This window comes from Galeopterus variegatus, unplaced genomic scaffold (assembly GCF_000696425.1).
Source record: "Galeopterus variegatus unplaced genomic scaffold, G_variegatus-3.0.2 Scaffold545, whole genome shotgun sequence".
In the NCBI taxonomy this organism is placed as follows: domain Eukaryota; kingdom Metazoa; phylum Chordata; class Mammalia; order Dermoptera; family Cynocephalidae; genus Galeopterus; species Galeopterus variegatus.
The window spans coordinates 482,844-503,751 of record NW_007726656.1 but is presented as its reverse complement, the minus strand read 5'-3'; the positions used below and the strand labels follow the sequence as shown (position 1 = coordinate 503,751).

At 39.1% G+C, this 20,908-nt stretch overlaps 1 protein-coding gene across 2 annotated transcripts in view; it reads left to right on the top strand.

Moving 5' to 3' along the window:
• Window positions 1-12,236: 12,236 nt before the first annotated feature.
• Window positions 12,237-20,908, top strand: part of RCBTB1 (regulator of chromosome condensation (RCC1) and BTB (POZ) domain containing protein 1) — a 41,967-nt gene continuing 33,295 nt past the window's right edge. For both annotated transcript variants that reach the window (XR_550298.1, XM_008569931.1), the window contains exons 1-3: window positions 12,237-12,304; window positions 12,443-12,607; window positions 12,994-13,144. Coding sequence is in view for 1 of the 2 variants with exons in the window: in XM_008569931.1 (XP_008568153.1) it covers window positions 12,482-12,607; window positions 12,994-13,144 (277 nt within the window). In the remaining variant the exon portion in view is untranslated. The remainder of the gene's footprint in view (window positions 12,305-12,442; window positions 12,608-12,993; window positions 13,145-20,908) is intronic.

Sequence of the window (20,908 nt, the reverse complement as noted above, 5' to 3'; positions counted from 1 at the left end):
ACATTTTAGTTACATTAAGTACATTCACAGTTGTGCAACCATCACCAGCATCCATCTCTAGGACATTTTCATCATCCCAAAGTGAAACTCTGTACCCATTAATAACTCCACATCCCCACCTACTCCTAGTTCCTGGAAACCACCATTCTACTTTCTGTCTCTATGAATTTGTTCTAGGTACTTCATATAGGTGGAATCATACAATATTTGTACTTTTGTGTCTAGCTTATTTCACATTAGCATATTGTCTTCAAAATTCATCCACATTGTAGCATGTATCAGAATTTCCTTCCTAAAGCTGAATAATATTTCATTGTATGTGCATACCACATTTTGTTTATCCATTCTTCTGCTGATTGACATTTCGGTTGTTTCCACATTTTGACTATTGTGAATAACACTGCTGAGATTATTGGTACACAACTATCTGTGTGAGTCTCTGCTTTCAATTCTTTTGGGTATATACTGGAAGTGGAATTGTTTGATCATATGGTAATTCTATGTTTACCTTTTTGAGGAACTGCCATACTGTTTTCCACAGTGGCTGTAACATCTTACATTCCACCTTCTACATTTAATTTTATATTAACAATTCCTTTTACAGATTTTGCCTGAAACATTTTGTCACTCTGGGTTGTAAATCTAAGGCAAGAATATATCTTAAAACTTTTAACAGCTTAGGGGGTAAAACAATTCAAATAATTAAGCTTTTATTTTCATTTAAAATATTTGTTTATTTTTATTGGTCAGAGAATATTTGTTATGAAATTTGGGAATATATTTTAAAGAAAATGTCACCTGTAATCTCTCCAGAAAGACACATTTTAGTGTGTATTATCTTTTTTCTGTATATATTATACTTAGCAAAATTGTAATCATATAGTACATGTTGTTTAATAATATAGCTAAGTCATACATGGTACATTTTTTTTGTGGGTTTTTTGTTTCATTTTGTTTTGAACTTGGGAATAAGCATATAGTTTAGTTGTATTATACTTTTCATTGGTATCTTCCTTTGGGATGCTTCCTTGTGGGATGGTTATGATTTGGAGTATGCATAGTACTGTGGGAAGGAAAAGCGTTGAGTTACCTTTTTTTTTTGGTGTTTGTTTTTTCTTGAGTTAACTTTCTTAGGGTACTTAGTTAAGCACTGCTGAATACTAAGCAAGGTATATGCCTATCAGAGAAGGCTTGGGTTGAGCAGACTAGTTAAAGATTTTTTCCTATTAGCAGTGCCTTCTTAGTACATTAGTAGCATCACTTCACGTCTTACTATTTGAAGCATCTAAATTGCTGCAACTTTATTGAATTTGTTTATCAGCTCTAGGAGATTTTTGGTTGAGTTTATAGGATTTTCTATATATAGAATCATGTCATCTGCGAACAGGGACAATTTGACTTCATCTTTTGCAATTTGGATGCCCTTTCTTTCTTTCTCTTTCCTGATTGCTCTGGCTAATACTTCCAATCCTATGTTGAATAGGAGTGGTGAGAGTGGGCATCCTTGTCTAGTTCCTATTCTTAAAGGAAAAGTTTTTAGCTTTTCCCCATTCAGGATGGTCCTGGCAGTGGGTTTATCATATGTGGCTTTTACTGTGTTGAGATACTTTCTTTCAATCAAGCCCTGGAAGTACCTGTCATCTTAGCAATCAGTTTAGTGTAGTTTGAATTGTTGCATGTGCTGGGAAGTTTCTAAGAAGGCTGTTTCTTTTAGAAATGTTCTATTCAGGGGCTGGCCCGTGGCTCACTTGGGAGAGTGTGGTGCTGATAATACCAAGGCCACAGGTTCGGATCCCTATATAGGGATGGCCATTTAGCTCACTTGGGAGAGCGTGGTGCTGACAACACCAAGTCAAGGGTTAAGATCCCCTTACTGGTCATCTTTAAAAAAAAAGAAATGTTCTATTCAGAATTTCTCTCATCTGGACTTGATTCCCAAGACAGAATTAATGAAGTATGATTGTATTTTTCCAAAAGTATTTTTTTTTCCTTTTTGTCTTTTTTCGTGACTGGTAACGGGATCGCAACCCTCGGTGTTGCGCCCGCACCGTGCTCAACCAGTGAGCGGACCGGTCTCTATATGGGATCCGAACCCTCGGCGGGAGCGCCACCACACTCCCAAGAGCCGCATTCTACCGAGTGCGCCACCGGGCCGGCCCCCAAAAGTATTTATTTATTTATTTTTTGTCTTTTTCCGTGTCCGGCAACGGATCGCAACCCTCAGTGTCGCCCCCGTACCGGACCGGGACCGGCAACGGGATCGCAACCCCTGGTGTTGCCCCCGCGCCTCGCTCAGCCAGTGAGCGGGAACCGGTCTGTATGTGGGATCCGAACCCTCGGCGGGAGCGCAGCCGCGCTTCCCAAGCGGCGCACTAGCGCAGTGCGCCACTGGGCCGGCCCCCCCAAAAGTATTTTTTAATCTTGGTAGTTTGTGTCCAGATATTATCCATTTCCTCCAGATTTTCAAATTTATTGGCCTATAGTCATTCATAATAGTCTCTAATGATTCTTTGTATTTCTGTGATACTGGTTGTAATGTCTCCTTTTTCATTTCTGATTTTTATTATTTGGGTCTTCTCTCTTTAGTTAGTCTGGCCAATCACTTGTTTATTTTATCTTCTCAAAAAACCAACTTTTTGTTTCATCAAGTTTTTGTATTTTTTTGGTCTCTATTTCATTTTGTTCTACTCTGATCTTAATTATTTCTTTCTGTCTGCTAGTTTTGGGATTGGGTCATCTTGTTTTTCTAGTTCTTTGAGGTGTAATGTTAGGTTGTTTATTTGAAGTCTTTCTATTCTTTTGATGTAAGCACTTATCACAATAAACTTCCCTCTTAGTACTGCCTTTGCAGTATCCCATAGATTATGGTAAGTTGTACTTGTATTTTCATTGTTTCAAGGAATATTTTGATTTCCTGCTTTATTTCTTCTTTGGCCTATTGGTCATTCAGGAGCATGTTGTTTAATTTCCTTGAATTTGTGTAGTTTCCAAAGTTTTGTTTGTTGTTAATTTCTAATTTTATTCCATTGTCATCTGAAAATATACTTCATATGATTTCAGTCTTTCTAAATTTGTTGAGACTTAATTTGTGGCCTAACATGTGGTCTATCTTGGAGAATGATTCATGTGCTAATGAGAAGAATGTATATTGTGCAGTTGTTGGATGAAATGTTTTATATATGTCTGTCAAGTTTGGTCTAAAGTGTTGTTTAAATCCAGTGTTTCTCTGCTAATTCTTCGTCTTGATGATCTGTCCAGTGCTGAGAGTGGTGTGTTAAAGTCCCCAATTACTGTGTTGGAGACTATCTCTCCCCTTAGATCTAATAACAGTTGCTTTATATATCTGGGTGCTCTGATGTTGGGTACATATATATTTATGATTGTTATATCTTCTTGTTGCATTACCCTTTTATCATTATAAATGTCCTTGTCTCTCTTTATAGTTCTTGATTTGAAGTCTATTTTATCTGATATAATTATGGCACCTCCTGTTCATTTTTGATTTCGATTTGCATGGGATGTCTTTTTCCATCCCTTTGCTGTTAATCTATGTGTGTCTTTACTGGTGAAATGAGTTTCCTGCAGGCAGCATATAGTTGCAGGATACAAAATCAATAAACAAAAATCAGTAACATATTATACACCAACAATGAACAAGCAGAAAAGGAAATCAAGAAAACAATCCTATTGCACCCTCTTTGTTACCTCTCTCCCCCTGGATGATGGAGACACAAAGGATTACTCAAATCCTATTTCTTCTGAGCAGTGAGAAACCCTGAAGGGGTTAATTTCCAGGAAACCTCAAGAGAGAGGCATTCCTCCTTGGGAAATTAACACCAGCCTGGGGTCTTCTCCCAGTATTTATTCTCCAGGCCAGAAAGTTACAGAAAAGGAACATAGGTGGAATTATGGCTAAGTATAGTTAATAGGAGCTGGTGGCATCAGTGAAATAACAAGTGACATTCCATAATGCAATTTGCAAAAGGTTAAGTCGATCCACCAACATAAGCTTGTTCTTGGCAAATACTGTCTTTTTCTACAGCAATTTCCTCAGTATGTTTACATAACAATCAAGTAACTTTAGGTTAACCTGCACCAAGGATGCCTGTCCTTGAGCCTGCAATTTTGCTGTGTTACAATTCTTTATCTACAACAGAGACTTTAGCCTGGAGAAAGTTTCCTGTCTTTTGCAAACTTGACATTTCCATATGTAATTTTTAAAAGTTAGGTTATACCTGAAACTACAGGGTTTTGGTGGCTAGGCCCTGTGAAATACATTTGCTTTATTAATGTTAGTGCTCTCTACACAATCCTATTTATAGTAGCTATCAAAAGAATAAAATACCTAGGAATAAATTTAACCAAGGATGTGCAAAGATCTCTACAATGAGAACTATAATGCACTGCCAAAAGAAATTGAAGAGAACACAAAAAGATGGAAAGACATTTCATGTTCATGGATTGGAAGAATTAACATTGTGAAAATTTCCATACTACCCAAAGCGATCTACAGATTCAGTGCAATCCCCATCAAAATACCAATGACATTCTTCACAGAAATAAAAAAAACAATCCTAAAATTCATATGGAACAACAAAAGACCCCAAGTAGCCAAAGCAATCCTGAGCAAAATAAATAAATAAATAAAGCCAGAGGCATTGCACTATCTGACTTCAACATATACTACAAAGGAATAGTAACCAAAACATCATGGTACTGGCATAAAAACAAGCATGAACCAATGGAACAGAATAGAGAATCCAGAAATCAACCCACAGTTACAGCCTACTGGTCTTCAACAAAAGCATCAAGAACAAACTGGGGAAAGGATAGCTAGTCTCTAGCAAGTGGTGCTGGGAAAAGTGGATATCCATGTATAAAAGAGTGAAACTAGATCCATACATCTCACCAGATAACAAAATCAACTCAAAATGGATTGAAGAGTTAAATATAAGAACTGAAACTATAAAACTCCTGGAAGAAAACTTAGGGGGAAAAATTTCAGGATGTAGGACTGGGCAAAGACTTTATGAATAAAACCTTAAAAGCACAGGCAACAAAAGGAAAAATAAACAAGATTATATTAAAACTAAAAAGCTTCTGCATAAGCAAAGGAAACAGCAGAGTGTAAAGACAACTTACAAAATGGGAGAAAATATTTGCAAACTAAGGGATTAATCAGTGTACAAGGAACTCAAACAACTTAGTAAAAAAAGAAATAATCTGATTAAAAAATGGCCAAAGGAGTTGGATAGACATTTCTCAAAGGAATATATACGAATGGCCAATGGGTATATGAAAAAACGCTCAACATCAGTAATCAAGGAAATGCAAATCAAAACCACTTTAAGATATTATCTCATCCCAGTTAGACTGGCTCTTATCAAAAAGACGGAGAATAACAAATGCTGGCAAGCATGTGGATGAAGGGGAATTCTCCTACATTGTTGGTGGGACTGTACATAGTCCAGCCACTATGGAAAACAGTATGGAGGCTTCTCAAACAACTACATGTAGAACTGGGTATAAACCCAAAGGAATGGAAATCATTATGTCAAAGAAATACCTGCACTCCAGTGTTTATTGCAACTCTATTTATAATAGTCAAAATATGAACTCAACCTAAATGTCCATCAACAGATGACTGGATAAAGAAAATGTGATATATATACACAGTGGAATACTACTCACCTATAAAAAGGAATGAAATTCCACCATCCACAGCAACATGGATGAGCTATGAGAAAATTATGTTAAGTGAAAAGCCAGCTACAGAAAGAGAAATACCACGTGTTCTCACTCATAAGTGGGAACTAAAGAAAGAAAGAAAAAAAGGAAAGAAAGAAGGAAAAAAGGATACAATAATGTGTAGAACTTTCAGAAGGAGACAACAGAACTGTGGTTACTAGAGGTGGTAAAGGGAGAGGGGGAGGGTGGCCAGCGAGAAACTGGTTAATGACACAAGGCATGATTATGTTTTGTAATGATGAACGTGCTAATTATCCCGATTTGATCATCACACATTGTACACAGGCATTAATATTCAACTCTGTACCCTACAAATATGTTTAGTAAATTACTTTAAAGTAAAAAAGCAAAAATTAAAAAAGCCCTGGGGTCTAGGCCCTCTTCCAGGAGTCACCGTGTGGGGGAAAAAATTATTTTGCAATCTCTGGAATAATTACTTAAATGAAATTTGGTTGAACTGTGTTTATACTACTTTAAAATGAAATCCACACAATTAGAATCAATCTGTTAATACTTCTGTTTCATGTTTAGGCAAATTCAGTAGATACAAGACATCAGAGCTGTCTTACTGCCTTTCCTGTGATAGATCTTTGTACTTCTGAGTCATTATTAGCCACAGAGTTCTTAAGTCCACTGTAGATTTCATAACAGGTTAAATGCTAGTTAATTTTTAATGATTCCACCTGATTCGGCTTATTTATTGGTAGTATAAACATTTTATACTTTTGTGATGGGGGTCAAATATTAATTCTTGAAAGTGGTAAAATTATGATACCTAGTATGGTTTTCTTAATACTAGCAAAGGTGCCACTGCTCCCAGGAAAAAGGAGTAATTAAACATCTTACCACAATAATCAAATTGTAATGATGATGGTGGTAATTTTAAATTACTTAGAAAATTTTGATGGTCTTTGCATTTATACTGGGCTGCCTTAGGAAGAAAATGCCACATGCCCAAGTTAAGACCTTTTTTCTGTTGTTCTGTATGGCACATAGCATATCCTGAGTTGTTTTTCTTTTTCTCTCTCTTATTTAAAGTACTGAAAGGCAATTTTTTTTTTTTGTCTTTTTTTTTTTTTTTATCTTTTTCCATGTCCGGCAACGGATCACAACCCTCAGTGTTGCCCCCGTACCGGACCGGGGACCAGCATCGGGATTGCAACCGTCGGCGTTGCTCCCGCGCCTCGCTCAGCCAGTGAGTGGGAACCGGTCTGCATGTGGGATCCGAACCCTCGGGTGGGAGCGCCGCCGCACTTCCTAAGCGGCGCACTTATCCAGTGCGCCACCGGGCCGGCCCAAGAAAGGCAATTTTTTTTCATTCATTAATTTTTTTTAAATTTTAACATTTGTACATATTTGTGGGGTACAGTGTGTTGTTTCAGCGTTCACTTTTTTTCTGGATTGAGTTTGTATTTTTAAAAAATTGACAGATGACATCGTATGTTTTTATTATGTACAACTTTTTTTTTTTTTCAACAACATATTTTGAGGTATATATACATTGTGGAATGCTTAAGTCTAGCTGTGTTAGTCTGGTTTTTTCCCGCTCATAATAGAATATGGGTAGTTTGTAAAGAAAGGAAATTGACTTTTTACTGTTTTGAAAGCCAGGAAACCCAAGGTCCAGGGGGCACATCTGGTGAGGTCCTTCTTCTGGGAGGGAGGTCTTTACAGAGTCCCATGGCGACAGGGACAACCACACGGTAAGAATGGCAAGAGCACTTGCTTACATGCGCACTTGCTCTTTTTATAAAGCCACCAGTCCACACTCGTGATAACCCATTAAACCATTGACCCGTTACTCCATGAATGGATTAATCCACTCATGAGAGCATAGTTCTCACAATCCAATCACCTCTTAAAGGCCCCCCCCCGCCTTTCAACAGTGCTACATTGGGAATCAGGCTCTCACATGAGCTGTGGAAGGAACAAACTTTCAACCCATAGCACTAGCTAATTAACAAATGTATCACCTCACATAGTTACCATTTTTTGTGGTAATAGCACATAACATCTACTCTACATTTCTCAAGAATACAATGAATTGTCATTAACTATAGTCACCTTGATGTGCAATAGACCTGAAATTTATTCCCCTGTGTTTTTATACCTCCACAGAACTTCTCAGATAACCTGGCCTGAATCCTGAGGAGATCTGTTCATGTCTTCAGCTGCCCAGGTTGAGTATGGTCTGATGAAGACGTACTTTGTGCCTTAGCAGTCTCTAGCCCAAGGACACACTTTGTAATGTTGTGAGCTCCCTGAGGACAGAGAGCATGTTTGATCTCCAGGGCCTGCCTCCCAGTGTAGTTGGAAGAGTAAAGGAATAAATGACATTTATGAGGTTTAACCAGGCAAATCTAGGCAGAGGCATTTTGGGGAATTTTTGTTTTTTGAAAGTACTTTTTATATTTGAAGCACTTTAAAAGCAGATACTGGTGTACATTTATGAGACAAGATAAAGTCAGAAGATAGTAATGTTGGAGAAGTTTAGCCATTGAAGGGCCAGGACTGATGTTCTCTGGAAGATGGGAGAGTCAGAGAGGTGGGGGTTGAATCCTCACTATGCCACTTAAGTGCTGTGTGACTTTGGCACATCTTTTCATCTCTGAACCACAATCCTCATCTGTTAAGAGTGGATCATAGTCTCCTTACAAGATCATTGTGAAAATTAAAGGAAATAATGTATATGAAGCTACCTAACACCGTGCCTTTGACGAGGCAGGTTCTTGATAATTGTTAGTTTCTTCCTTCTGGCTCTTTATTCTTCTTGCCAGATTGTGTTGCTAGGAGTAATTACATGCTTGGCCCACATTACTACCCCTGCTCTCATGCATCGAAGAAATCCCCTAAAGCTTCTTCATTACATCTTTGATATAAAGTTACACATTTTTAGAAATGGAACAGATTTTTGGGAAACCCAGGTTCAAAAAAGTATTTGGCCTGTCACACTGACTGATTAAAAGTAAACCTGGGACTGATGCATGGGCCTCAGGACTCTCCATTCTTCCCATAATACCAGCTATTGGTGATGCTTTTTCCTTCTGTGATGGGTGTGCACATGTAAGATATATGAACTGTTTTTTATATTGGCTCTTAAATTACAAGTCTTTGGAGAAATACCTTGTAAAATAAAGCTTCAAGTAATTTAGCAATGGGAAAACTCAAGCCATGTAATAAACCATCATTATGAAAATTAGCCTGATCTCGCAGTAGATTACCAAACCCTTAGGGCAGAGTTGCCTGTATATCTTATTAATGATCTTAGTGTGAAGAAGTTGTGCGGTTTTGAATGGTAATATCTCTTTGTGTTGTAATGTTAAAATCTATATGCTTATGGATTTTCTTGAAATGTATCTACCTGCTGATAGGCATTTTTAGTGCTTGACTTCTTGTGACTCCTTTTCCCCATCTGTTTTGTAAGAGACTCAAAGCAGGCCACTGAGGGGAATTTTTTTTTTTTAATCTTCTAAAGGCATTAAGATAATCTTATCACACAAAGAATACTTATAAATCGAGAAAAAGAATAGCAGTCCAGTAGAAAAAATAGGCACTTGGCACAAAAGGCTAGCATGTAAGCTCTTAAACATGAGACCAAGCAAGAGGTGAAGACTGCAGACTGGTTCCAGGTGGCCTGGATTCAGATCCTGACTCTGCCTTCTACTGGCTTGGGTGAATTCATAAAGTCTCTTTGCCTCCATTTCCTTATTGGTAAAGTAAGGATTATATGCACTAATAAATGTAAGTACTTAGAACAGTGCTTAGTAATAAGAGTTAGTTTTTATTGTTGCTATTATTCTGGTTATTTCTTTAAAGGATGCCCAACCTCACTCATCATAGAAGCAATGCCGGTTTAAACAAAGTGATGATATGTTATGTGGTAAGCGTGTAGGTAAACAGGTGCTGTCCTACACTGATGGCGATTTTATATATTGGTACTACTTCATTAGAGGACAGTTTGAAATAGCTGTTGAAGGTAAAGTAGCTATTAGACTTTGACCTAGCAGTTCAGTTTTTAGGAGTTTATGTATAAAACAAGACATGTGTATACAGTAATGTATGCAAGTGATAACTGCAGTATTGATCCAGCAAAAGACTGGAAATGACTTAAGTGTCTCTCAGTAGGAAACAGGTAAATTGTTAAATCTATGTAATGGAATGCTATAGTGCCATTGAAAAGAAATAAAGTAGGTGTACATGTGCTAATACAGAATCATTTCCACAATATACTGTCAAGTGGGGGAGAAAGCTTCCCTTTGTGTTTTTGTTTTTAAGGATACACACACGCGCGCACACACACACACACACACACACACACACTCATGTATTGCTCATATAAGGGTACTTCACAAAGTTTGAGGAAAAATAGAATTAAAAGATTATGTGAGTCTTTCCATGAACTTTTTGAAGACCCTTGTATGAGTATACATTCTCTCTGGAAGGAATTACAAACAGCTAATGACAGTGGTTGCCTTTGAGGAGAAGGTCAGGGAGGGATGATAGGGAGACTTATTTTCCTACACCCTTTTGTGCCATTTGAAACAATTTTTTTTTTTTAATCATGTTCGGGTATTACTCTCCCACCCCCTAATCCTTTACCTGTCCCCACCAACACACACACACAACACACGTGCGCGTGCACACATTATGCACCCATGCACACACACTAGTCAGAACATTCCAGTGTTATTTGAGGAGTCTGGCTGTGCAGTGACAGGGAATAGCCTGATTTGATGGTATTTAATACTTATCGAATATGTGGTATGATAATTGGGGCAGATAGCAGGCACCTGATCCTTATCACCCAAGTTGGTATCAATGGGAAAAATCTCTCTGGATGGTGGGAACTGAGGCCTTGGCTAAGTGTGCCCAAGCCCCAAGTGTTAGCTATTGGAGATGCTGGGGCCAGAAAGAAACTGGTCCCGAGCCCTCTTCTCTTGGCTATTTGTAGAGGTCTAAGGAGAGGATATGAGTAGGAAGGAACTTCAAGTGTTCTGGACCTCATTAGGAAACTCTGGTTTGCCAACTGTTTCTTTCTATTTCAGTTTCCAGAGGTGAGAACCAGAATGGGAATTCACTTGGCATGATAGGATTTTGTGCTTGTGAAGCCCCCTGGAATTTTTTTTTTAGAAATACTTCTTAATGCTAGAAAAATTGGAGCCATGACCAGGATTCTTTGCATAAAACTTCTTTCATTTGTTTATTTGGTTTTGGGTTTTTTTATTTTTTTAGCAGCTGGCTGGTAAGGGGATCTGAATGTGTAAAACTTCTTAAACAGATGAAGTTCAGACTTTTATGGAAATTTATACATCTCTCTACTTCTCGTAGAGTACACTTTAATCTAATTGCAACTTGAATGAAGGCTATAATCATCAGCTCATCAAGATTAGGATAAATTGCCTTATCTTTGTTCATGTGGTAACTTTTCTCAATGTGGAATGAAATATAGTCTGTTTATATGTAGAAAATATGGCCATAGAAATTAGAACCAGAGGGCCGGCCCGGTGGCGCACTGCGCTAGTGCGCCGCTTGGGAAGTGCGGCAGCGCTCCCGCCGAGGGTTCGGATCCCACATACAGACCAGTTCCCGCTCACTGGCTGAGCGAGGGGCGGGGGCAACACCGAGGGTTGCGATCCCGTTGCCGGTCCCGGTCCAGTGCGGGGACGACACTGAGGGTTGCGATCCATTGCCGGACATGGAAAAAAGACAAAAAAAAAAAAAGTTTCACTTTGTTCATGTGGTAACTTTTCTCAATGTGGAATGAAATATAGTCTGTTTATATGTAGAAAATATGGCCATAGAAATTAGAACCAGAGGGCCGGCCCGGTGGCGCACTGCGCTAGTGCGCCGCTTGGGAAGTGCGGCAGCGCTCCCGCCGAGGGTTCGGATCCCACATACAGACCAGTTCCCGCTCACTGGCTGAGCGAGGGGCGGGGGCAACACCGAGGGTTGCGATCCCGTTGCCGGTCCCGGTCCGGTACGGGGGCGACACTGAGGGTTGCGATCCGTTGCCGGACACCGAAAAAGAAATTAGAACCAGAAAATAATACTTTCTTTTGTGGTTTCATCTTGTAAAGCAAGTGCTTCTTAGAATTTTGCCCACTCTAGACTCTCTGAGGGATGTCACATTCCCGTCATTAAACAGTGGCTCTGTGTGGCAGTGATTTTCTACAAGGGATGGGGTGTTTCAGTGTATCTTGGGGGTGGTAGAGGGAGACTGAGGAGGTAGAGGTAATGATTCTGGTTTTTATAGCACAAGCACACGCACGTATTCCTAGGTGAGAATTAACTGTGTTAGACAAACTAGTATGGTAATCTTTAACTTTGTCTAAATATCTGGGGGAAAACATATCTGAGGAGAGGCTGTAGTTCCATCCAGGTAGCATGTCTTCTGTCTGTTTTCTGCTGTCTGGTTGCGTGTAAGCACATGTGGAACGATAAACACTTACTAGTGAACAGGCAAGACAAACAGTTGGTTCTAGCAAGATGTCTTCTCGTTCCAGGAAAAGGCCCAGGTGTAAAGGCGAAGAAAGGATTGGACACATTGCTGCAGGAAGTGAGTGATCTGTTTAACCAAAGGTAGTTCATTTACTCTGGAATTAGCTTTAGTTGGCTTTTATTAACAGGCCTTTTTTAAAGTTGTCTTAGTGACTATTTAATTTTTTCTTGGAATGCTTTTTGTTTGTCCCAACAGAGATGTCGGCTTATTTATAGGAATTGCTTGAAGTCAGTCATGGTGGATGTAGGAAAGTGGCCGATCTTCTCTCTGCTCTCACCTCAGGAAATTGCATCTATTCGGAAAGCATGTGTTTTTGGCACCTCAGCCAGTGAAGCACTGTATGTTACTGACAATGATGAGGTAAGAATCTTTTCAAGCCTAGAGTTCAGTTTTAGAGCTTATTTTGGGGTTGGGCTTCAAAGTGCGTAGTTTGAAGGCTGAGTAAAGGTGGAGTAAAGAGAACCTGAAGTTTAGGAAGACTATGCCTTTCATACAATTTCTGTCTTCTTTCAGTTTCTTGATTTTAAACCCCTCTACCCCATGCTACTGTTTGAATTTCATAGTATAGACAAAATAGTGTAAAAAGTAATGTTAGCAGAGGTTGAATTTTTCTTAACTTTATCAGTCTCTTCTTACCTACTGAGCTATCAAATTGAAGTTGAGTGTGTCTTATTTTCAGAGTGGAGAAGGGATCTTTTAATTTAGCTTTAGGCCAAATGACTCAGACAAAACTCTTTGTTTTCTAGGTCTTTGTATTTGGACTGAACTATAGTAACTGCCTAGGAACTGGAGATAACCAGAGTACACTTGTACCCAAAAAGTTAGAAGCCTTATGTGGAAAGAAGATTAAAAGCCTTAGTTATGGGAGCGGTCCACATGTTCTTCTCAGCACTGAAGGTAAAGGGAACATTCTAAGCTAAGGGGAGGTAATGCTGTATCAAATAATTAATCTCTGATTGCTTGTTTTTTAAATTCTGAGGGGAATTAGACAAAGAGGTAAAAGTTAAACACTTCAGGCTAACTCTGGAACAGCCATAGAATGTCTTGCAAATTAGGCAAACTTCTGAGGTTTTAGACTACTTATGTGAAGTTGTGAAAGATTAGATATAGCAAATAAAGTGGCCCTTCCAGCCTAGTTTTTCAGTGGATTTGTGGTTGCAAGGCAGCTTTCAGGGTTTCCTTGGTACGTTTTTTTTTTAAACACAATACTGTTTTTTCTTTCTTTATGTAGTTTCTGAATTGTAAAGTGAGAAATCTTTGTTTATTCCCTGGCATTCATGTAGATGCCATATTGAGAGAGCGAGGGTTGCAGGTGCATAGATTCTCATTTTTCTTTCTCTGACTCCCTAAGATCACTAAAGGAGAATAGACATTTTCCTTTGGTAATTTATCTGCACTGTGGGCTACCAGCACTCTCTGAAAGTTTATTAAATATAACTTAAATTCCTCCTTTTATATTTTAGGCACATTAGCTCTTGCTCTCTCTTTCGCAAAGGTCCTCAGCTTTTTGTTGGATAATTTCCTAGAGAGGCATTTGGGAGACAGTTTGCATCCCTGCTTTTCTGTGTCTAGACTGAGGAATCACAGCTTCCTTGGATGCTGCCAAAGGCCTTAGTATCTAGCTTTTTAATTGCCCATAACTCGTATCTGAATCTACTCCAAGTTCTCTGCATCTTTTTCAAGCCGTGAGATCCAGATCTTGGCATGATCATCTGGTGAGAGTCTAACTGGTGTTGAGCATGTCGAGGTGATTATCTCACTTCTGCTTTGTATAATTGTGCTTTCTGGCATCACACGGCTCTTTCAAACAGTGACTGCATTACTGACTGGTTCATCTTGTCATCCACTGTGACCTATGGATTTAAATTTTTCTTAACACATATCAATTTTAACTAGTCCTTGATGGCTGACCATAAAATTCTGAGGCAGGTTTTTTTAGAGCAAACATACTTAAACATTAACTTTCAATTCTTGGTTTTCTTCAAAGTGGTAACTTTAGGAAAATATAACTCTTCTTTTGGAATTCTTTTTAGAGTCTAGATCATACAGTTTTAGGTATCTTGAGGGTTACACTTAAGATATAAATGAAAAACTGTTTTTTGTGGGAATATTTTTCTTTTTCTTTTTAATGTACACAATATACATTAAACATGCTATATATTATGTGACATATGTATGTAAAATGCATGTATTCATGTGTATTATATATATCACAAATAGTTTTAAAACAATTTAACACTTTAAACCATCAAGTAGTATCAGATTTTTAGTGAAAAACAGAAATGCCTTTGCCTCACCCCCCTTCACTCTTAGTAACTACTCTTCAGAAAGAACCACTGTTAACTCTCTCAGATGTTTTTTCTGCTATTTAATCTCATGGGTTTTTTTGTTGTTTTTTTGGTTTTTTTAAAAAAGATGACTGGTTAAGCAGATCTTAACTCTTGACTTGGTGTTGTCAGCACCACGCTCTCCCAAGTGAGCTAACCGGCCATCCCTATATAGGGATCCGAACCTGTGGCCTTGGTGTTATCAGCACCACATTCTCCCAAGTGAGCCATGGGCCAGCCTTAATCTCATGTTTTAAAAATAACATGTTTATATTTTTATTTCTGAATTTTCAATTTTAGATATTATCTTTTGACTTTTATAATGGCAGGTGGAATTTAGCTCTCTTTTCCCTATCTTCCCTCTCCTTATCCTTTTAATATAGTGATATCACCATTTTGGTTAAGTTGATATTCAGTGTTTACATTATTAGGACTATATAAGTATCATTTATAGATGAGCCATCTCTTTTCTTGTACAACTGTTCATTTTCTTGGGGTTGATAATTGCCTCAAGTTTTTTTCATTTACAGGCAGACCTTGGAGACATTGTGGGTTTGGTTCAGGACCACCACAATAAAGTACATGTTGCAATAAAGTGAGTCACATGAATTTTTTGGTTTTCAGTGCATATAAAAGTTATGTTTACACTATACTGTAGTCTGTTAAGTGTGCAATAGCATTATGTTTAAAAAAATAGATACCTTAATTTAAAAATACTTTATTGCTGGAAAATGCTAATAATCATCTGAGCCTTCAACAAGTTGTAATCATTTTGAGGGTGGAGGGTCTTACCTCGATGTTGATGGCTGCTGAATGATCAGGGTGGTGGTGGCTGAAGGTTGGGGTGGCTGTGACAATTTCTTACAATAAGATAACAGTGAAGTTTGCTGCATTGATTGACTCTTCCTTTCATGAAAGATTTCTTGGTGGTGTGTGATACTGTTTGATAGCATTTTTACCCACAGTAGAAGTTCTTTCAAAATTAGAGTCAGTCCTCCGAAACACTGCTGCTGCTTTATGAACTAAATTTATGTAATATTTGATCTTTTGTTGTCATTTCAATACACAGCATCTTCACCAGGAGTAGATTGCATCTCAAGAAACCACTTTCTTTGTTCATCCATAAGGAGGGACTCCACATCTGTTAAAGTTTTATCATGAGATTGCAGCAATTCAGTCACATCCTCAGACTCCATTTCTACTTCTAGCTCTCTTGCGTTTTCCATCACATCTGCAGTTACTTCCACCACTGAAATCTTGAAACCCCCAAAGTCATCCATGATAGCTGGAATCAGCTTCTTCTAAACTCCTGTTAATGTTGATATTTTGACCTCCTCCCATGAATCACAAATATTCTTAATGGCATCTAGAATGGTGAACCTGTTTGTTGGGAAAATGGAATAATTTAATCAGGCTCCCTCGCCTGCTGTCTGGTTAGGGTTGGTGCAGTGCATTCTTTGTAAGCAAATAAGTTGTGTGTGGGTGGAGTTAGTGCGCCTGGCAGCACTATAGCTTGGCTGGTGGCTGGTGACTGCCTCGGGCATCTGCTGCGAGTGGCCATGCTCTGGCTTCCAAGGATCTTTTTGTTGGTTACCTAGCTCATAGAGGGGTCTGGTGAACCCAGCCTGGCGTGTGAGGGGTCTGGTGACCCAGCCTGGCAGGTGAAGGGTCTGGGGACCCAGGCTGGTGTGTGAAGGGTTTGTGACCCAGTCTGGACAATGGGCTTGAGGGGGCTGTGAGCTCCAGACCCAGCCCTAGCTCTACAAATTGGCCCAGTCTGCAGGATTATGGGCAGGTAAAAGAGGCCGACACAGTTCCAGAAGGTTTTCAATTTACTTTGCTCAGATCCATCAGGAATCAGTGTCTATGGCAGCTGTCACCTTATGTAATGTGTTTCTTAAATAATAAGACTTAAAAATTGAAATGACTCCTTGATCCCTGGGCTCCAGAATAGATGTTGTGTTAGCAGGCATGCAGACAACATTATCTCCTTGTACATCTCCATCAGATGGGTGATTAGATGCATTGTCAATGAGCTGTAGTATTTTGAAAGGAAGCTTATTTTTTCTCAGCAGTAGGTCTCAACAGTGGGCTTAAGATACTCAGTAAGCCATGTTGTCAACAGATGTGCTCTCATCCAGGCTTTGTTGTCCCATTTATAGAGCCTGGCAGAACAGGTTTAGCATAATTCTTAAGGGCCCTAGGATTTTTGGAATGATAAATGAGCATTGGCTTCAACTTTAAGTCACTGGTTGCATTAGTCCCTAACAAGAGAGTCAGCCTGTCCTTTCAAACTTTGAAGCCAGGTATTGACCTCTCTTCTCTAGCTATGAAAATCCCAGAAGGTGTCGTCTTCCAATATAAGGCTGTTTTGTCTACATTGAAAATCTGTTGTTTGCTGTATCCACCTTCATTAATGATCTTAGCTAGATCTTCTGGATGACTTGTTGCAGCTTCTACATCAGCACTTGCTGCTTCACCTTGCACTTTTATGTTATGGAGACGGCTTCTTTCCTTAAACCTTTCCTTAAACTAGCTCTGCTAGTTTCAAACTTTTCTTCTTCAGCTTTCTCACCTCTTTCAGTCTTCATAGAATTAAAGAGAGTTAGATCCTTGCTCTGGATTAGGCTTTGGCATAGGAGAATGTGGTGGCTGGTTTGATTTTCTTTCCAGACTGTTAAAACTTTGTCCATATCAGCAACAGGGCTGTTTCACTTTCTTTATTTGTGTGTTTACTGAAGTAGCACTTTTAATTTCCCATAAGAACTTTTCCTTTGCATTCACAACTTGGCTAACTGGAGCATTCCTTTGCATTCACAACTTGGCTAAACTTTTCCTTTGCATTCACAATTTGGCTAGCTTTTGACCTGTCTCACCTTTTGACATGTGTCCTCACTAAGCTTAATGATTTTTAGCTTTAGATTTAAACAGAAACAGGTGATTCTTCCTTTCACTTGAACACTTAGACGCCATTGAAGGGTTATTAATTGGTCTGATTTCAATATTGTTGTATCTTAGGGAATAGAGACACTCCAGGAGAGGGAGAGAGACAGCGGGAACAGCGGGTCAGGGAGCAGTCATAACATACACAGCATTTATCGATTAAGTTGCCATCTTATATGGGCATGGTTTGTGGCACCTCAAAGCAATTACAGTAGTAACATGAAAGACCACTGATCATAGATCACTATATAATAATAATGGAAAACTTTGAAATATTGTGAGAATTACCAAAACGTGACACAGAGACACAAAGTGAGCATATGCTGTTGGAAAAATGGTACTGTAGACTTGCCGAAAACCTTCAATTTGTAAAAAACATAGTATCTGCAAAGTTCCGTAAAGCAAAGTGTGGTGAAACAAGATATGCATGTACTTACTTTTCTATACATTTATCGTTAACATATGCCCAGACTCTTCCATAGAATGGCACAATGCTTCTCAGCACATCTAAGCACATCAGGTAATCTCTGGAGCCCTCCGTCCCTTGCTCCAGTCTGGACTGGTCACTCTCTATGCCTACTGCAGCCGTCAGCCTGAAATTCACCACACCATCATCCTCAGAAGTCCCTTCAGTTTGTCCTTTCTGGATCCTCTATTTTTTTTTTTTTTTTTGACCAGAAAGGGGATCGTAACCCCTGGCTCGGTGTTGTCTGCACCATGCTCAGCCAGTGAGCTAACTGGACATCCCTATATAGGATCTGAACCCGTGGCCTTGGCGCTATCAACGTTGCACTCTCCCGAGTGAGCCCACTGGATCCCCTATTTTTTGTGTTCTGTGTTGTTCTCCTTGGATTATATCCTCATTTGGTTGAAACACATTCCCTAGTAGTTTCCCATGGAAGAGGGTGTGAGAGAAACCTTTGAGACCCCATCTTAAGATGTCTTTATTCTACTCTTGCTAATCTTTACCAATGGTTTGCCTGGGCTTAGAATTCTAGGATGGAAATCATATTTCCTCAGAATTTTAAAGTCATCGTACCTTTTAAGTTTCAGGGTTGCTGTTGAGAGCCTGATGCCATTTAGCTATTTTGTGTATGACTGTTTTTCCCTCTTTTCCTTTACTCCAAGTGTTCTGAAATAATCATGATTCTATACTCTTGTGTGGGTAGTATTTAATTCATTGTATTGGTCATTCTACAGGCCCTTTAATATGGAAATTCCTTTATTTCTAGAAAAGTTTCTTATAATATTTCATGGATAACTTTTCTTCTTTGTTTTCTCTGTCCTCTTCTTTTTGGACTTTTTCTTTGAAGATCAGTGTTCATTTGGTATCATTAGTTTACATACAGAACTAAGGCTTGTGGATTTCTTTTTGTCTTCTGAAGCAACATTAAATTAAGTTACTTATAAAATTAATTGTTTCTGGGCACTTCGTCAACTCAGTGTCCAGTTTCTGAAGATTAAACCAAGTTTCCTTAAAGGTCAGAATTCATGGGGTGCTTCCCTGCCTCCTTCCAGGCTCTTCCTCCCCTACTCTCCTGTCCCGGCTTGTTTCACTGTTATATTCTTGGGTGATTTTGCTCCTCTGTTAAGCCTCAAGTGGTCCTGAAGTTTTGTCGTAGGTCTGCCAGAGACAGTGTGGCCAGAGCACAGGACTAGGGAAGTGGATGCTCATGTCCAGTTGGATTGCATTGCTTTGAGGGTTTCCCCAGGTTTGGGGACTGAGAGCCATCTTGTGATGGAGTTCACCTTTCCTGTGCTTCAACAAGGAAAAAGGGAAGAAAGGTGTATGTATACTGTTTTACAAATAGTGGCTAGCACCAGGCGTGGGTGGCTTACCTGATTGGGTGACTCAGACTCTCCTCCTTGAGGGGTATGAGCCCAACTATGCTGTACTCTGGCCATGGCAATTGCGGATATCATTCACCTTCATTCACTATTCATCAGTCCCTTGGTCTGATGAAATGTTTTGTGAGATCCATGTCAGTGAATTAAATACCCTGTAAGCCCTCAGATAATGGCACTGGCTGAGGCCCTGTGGGCAGGAAACCCGTAGATGGATTGTTGATTTCTGTCAATAAAGGCTGCCTCTTCCAGGATCAAATGGGTCAATTGTAATTGTAATTAAATTACCACCAAGTGGCTGGTTGGTCTCCTCAAGGGATAATGATGTATCAGGGCCTGTGCACTGGCCTCTGTTACTGGCCTAGTGGACATTCGGCAATGGTAGCAGCTAGACCAGCCTTGGGGAGTAGGAGCCTGGTCTTCTGCTATGTTAAGATGTCATTTTCATTTTTCTTCTTAAGAATGAGGTTGAACATCTTTTACATGGTTAAGAGCCGTATTTCTTTCTCTGTGAACTGTCAGTTCATACTTCTATAGAGTTCTTATTTTTTCTTTTGTATTTTTAGGAGCTTTTTTTACATTTGAGTTATTATCTTAGTGATATAAATTACAAATATTTTTTCTCTATATTTAATTTTTTCTTTGCTCATGGTCGTTTTTTCCATGTAAAAGTTTTGTGTGTGCGTGTCTTTTAATGTAACTAGATTTATTAGTTTTTTTTCTTGTTGCTTCTGGATTTTTGAGTCAGGGAAGTTTTCCTTACTCCCAGGTTATATAGGAATTCACTAAGTTTTTCCTTCTAGTTCCTATATGGTTTTATTTTTTACATTTAAATTTCTGATTCATTGAGATGTTATCATAGTGTATGGTAGAGGAATGAATCTAATTTTTCAATATGACTGTACAGTTACCTCAACCCAACTTGTAAAAAGTCCATTTTTCCCCAACTGATACAGCTTTTACTTCCATATGCAATTGATCTATTTCTAGATTTTCAGTTCTATTCTATTGGTCAATCTGTCTGTTCATGTCCTAGTATTAGCTTAGTTTTAGAAGCTTTTTATAGGTTTTAATAACTGGTAGAGTTAGCTATCTTCTTTTTTATAGAATTTTCCTATTTATCCCTGTTTGTTTTTCCTGATGAACTTCCTATTCAGTTTGTCTAGCTCTAGAAAGCAGCTTTATTGCTTGAAACATTTTATTGCTATGGCTTTAAAGTTATAAATTTACATAGAAAAAACTGGCATCTTTATGATACTAAGTTTTTCTATTCAAGAACAAGGTATGGGGGCCGGCCTGTGGCGCACTGCTACAGTGCGCCGCTTGGGAGCGCGGTGGCTCTCCTGCCGAGGGTTCGGATCCCACATACAGACCGGCCGCTCACTGGCTGAGCGAGGTGCGGGCGCAACACCGAGGGTTGCGATCCCGTTGCCGGTCCCAGTCCGGTACGGGCGCGACACTGAGGGTTGCGATCCGCTGCCGGTCACGAAAAAAGACAAAAAGAAAAAAAAAAAAAGAAAAAGAACAAGGTATGTATTTCTCTGTT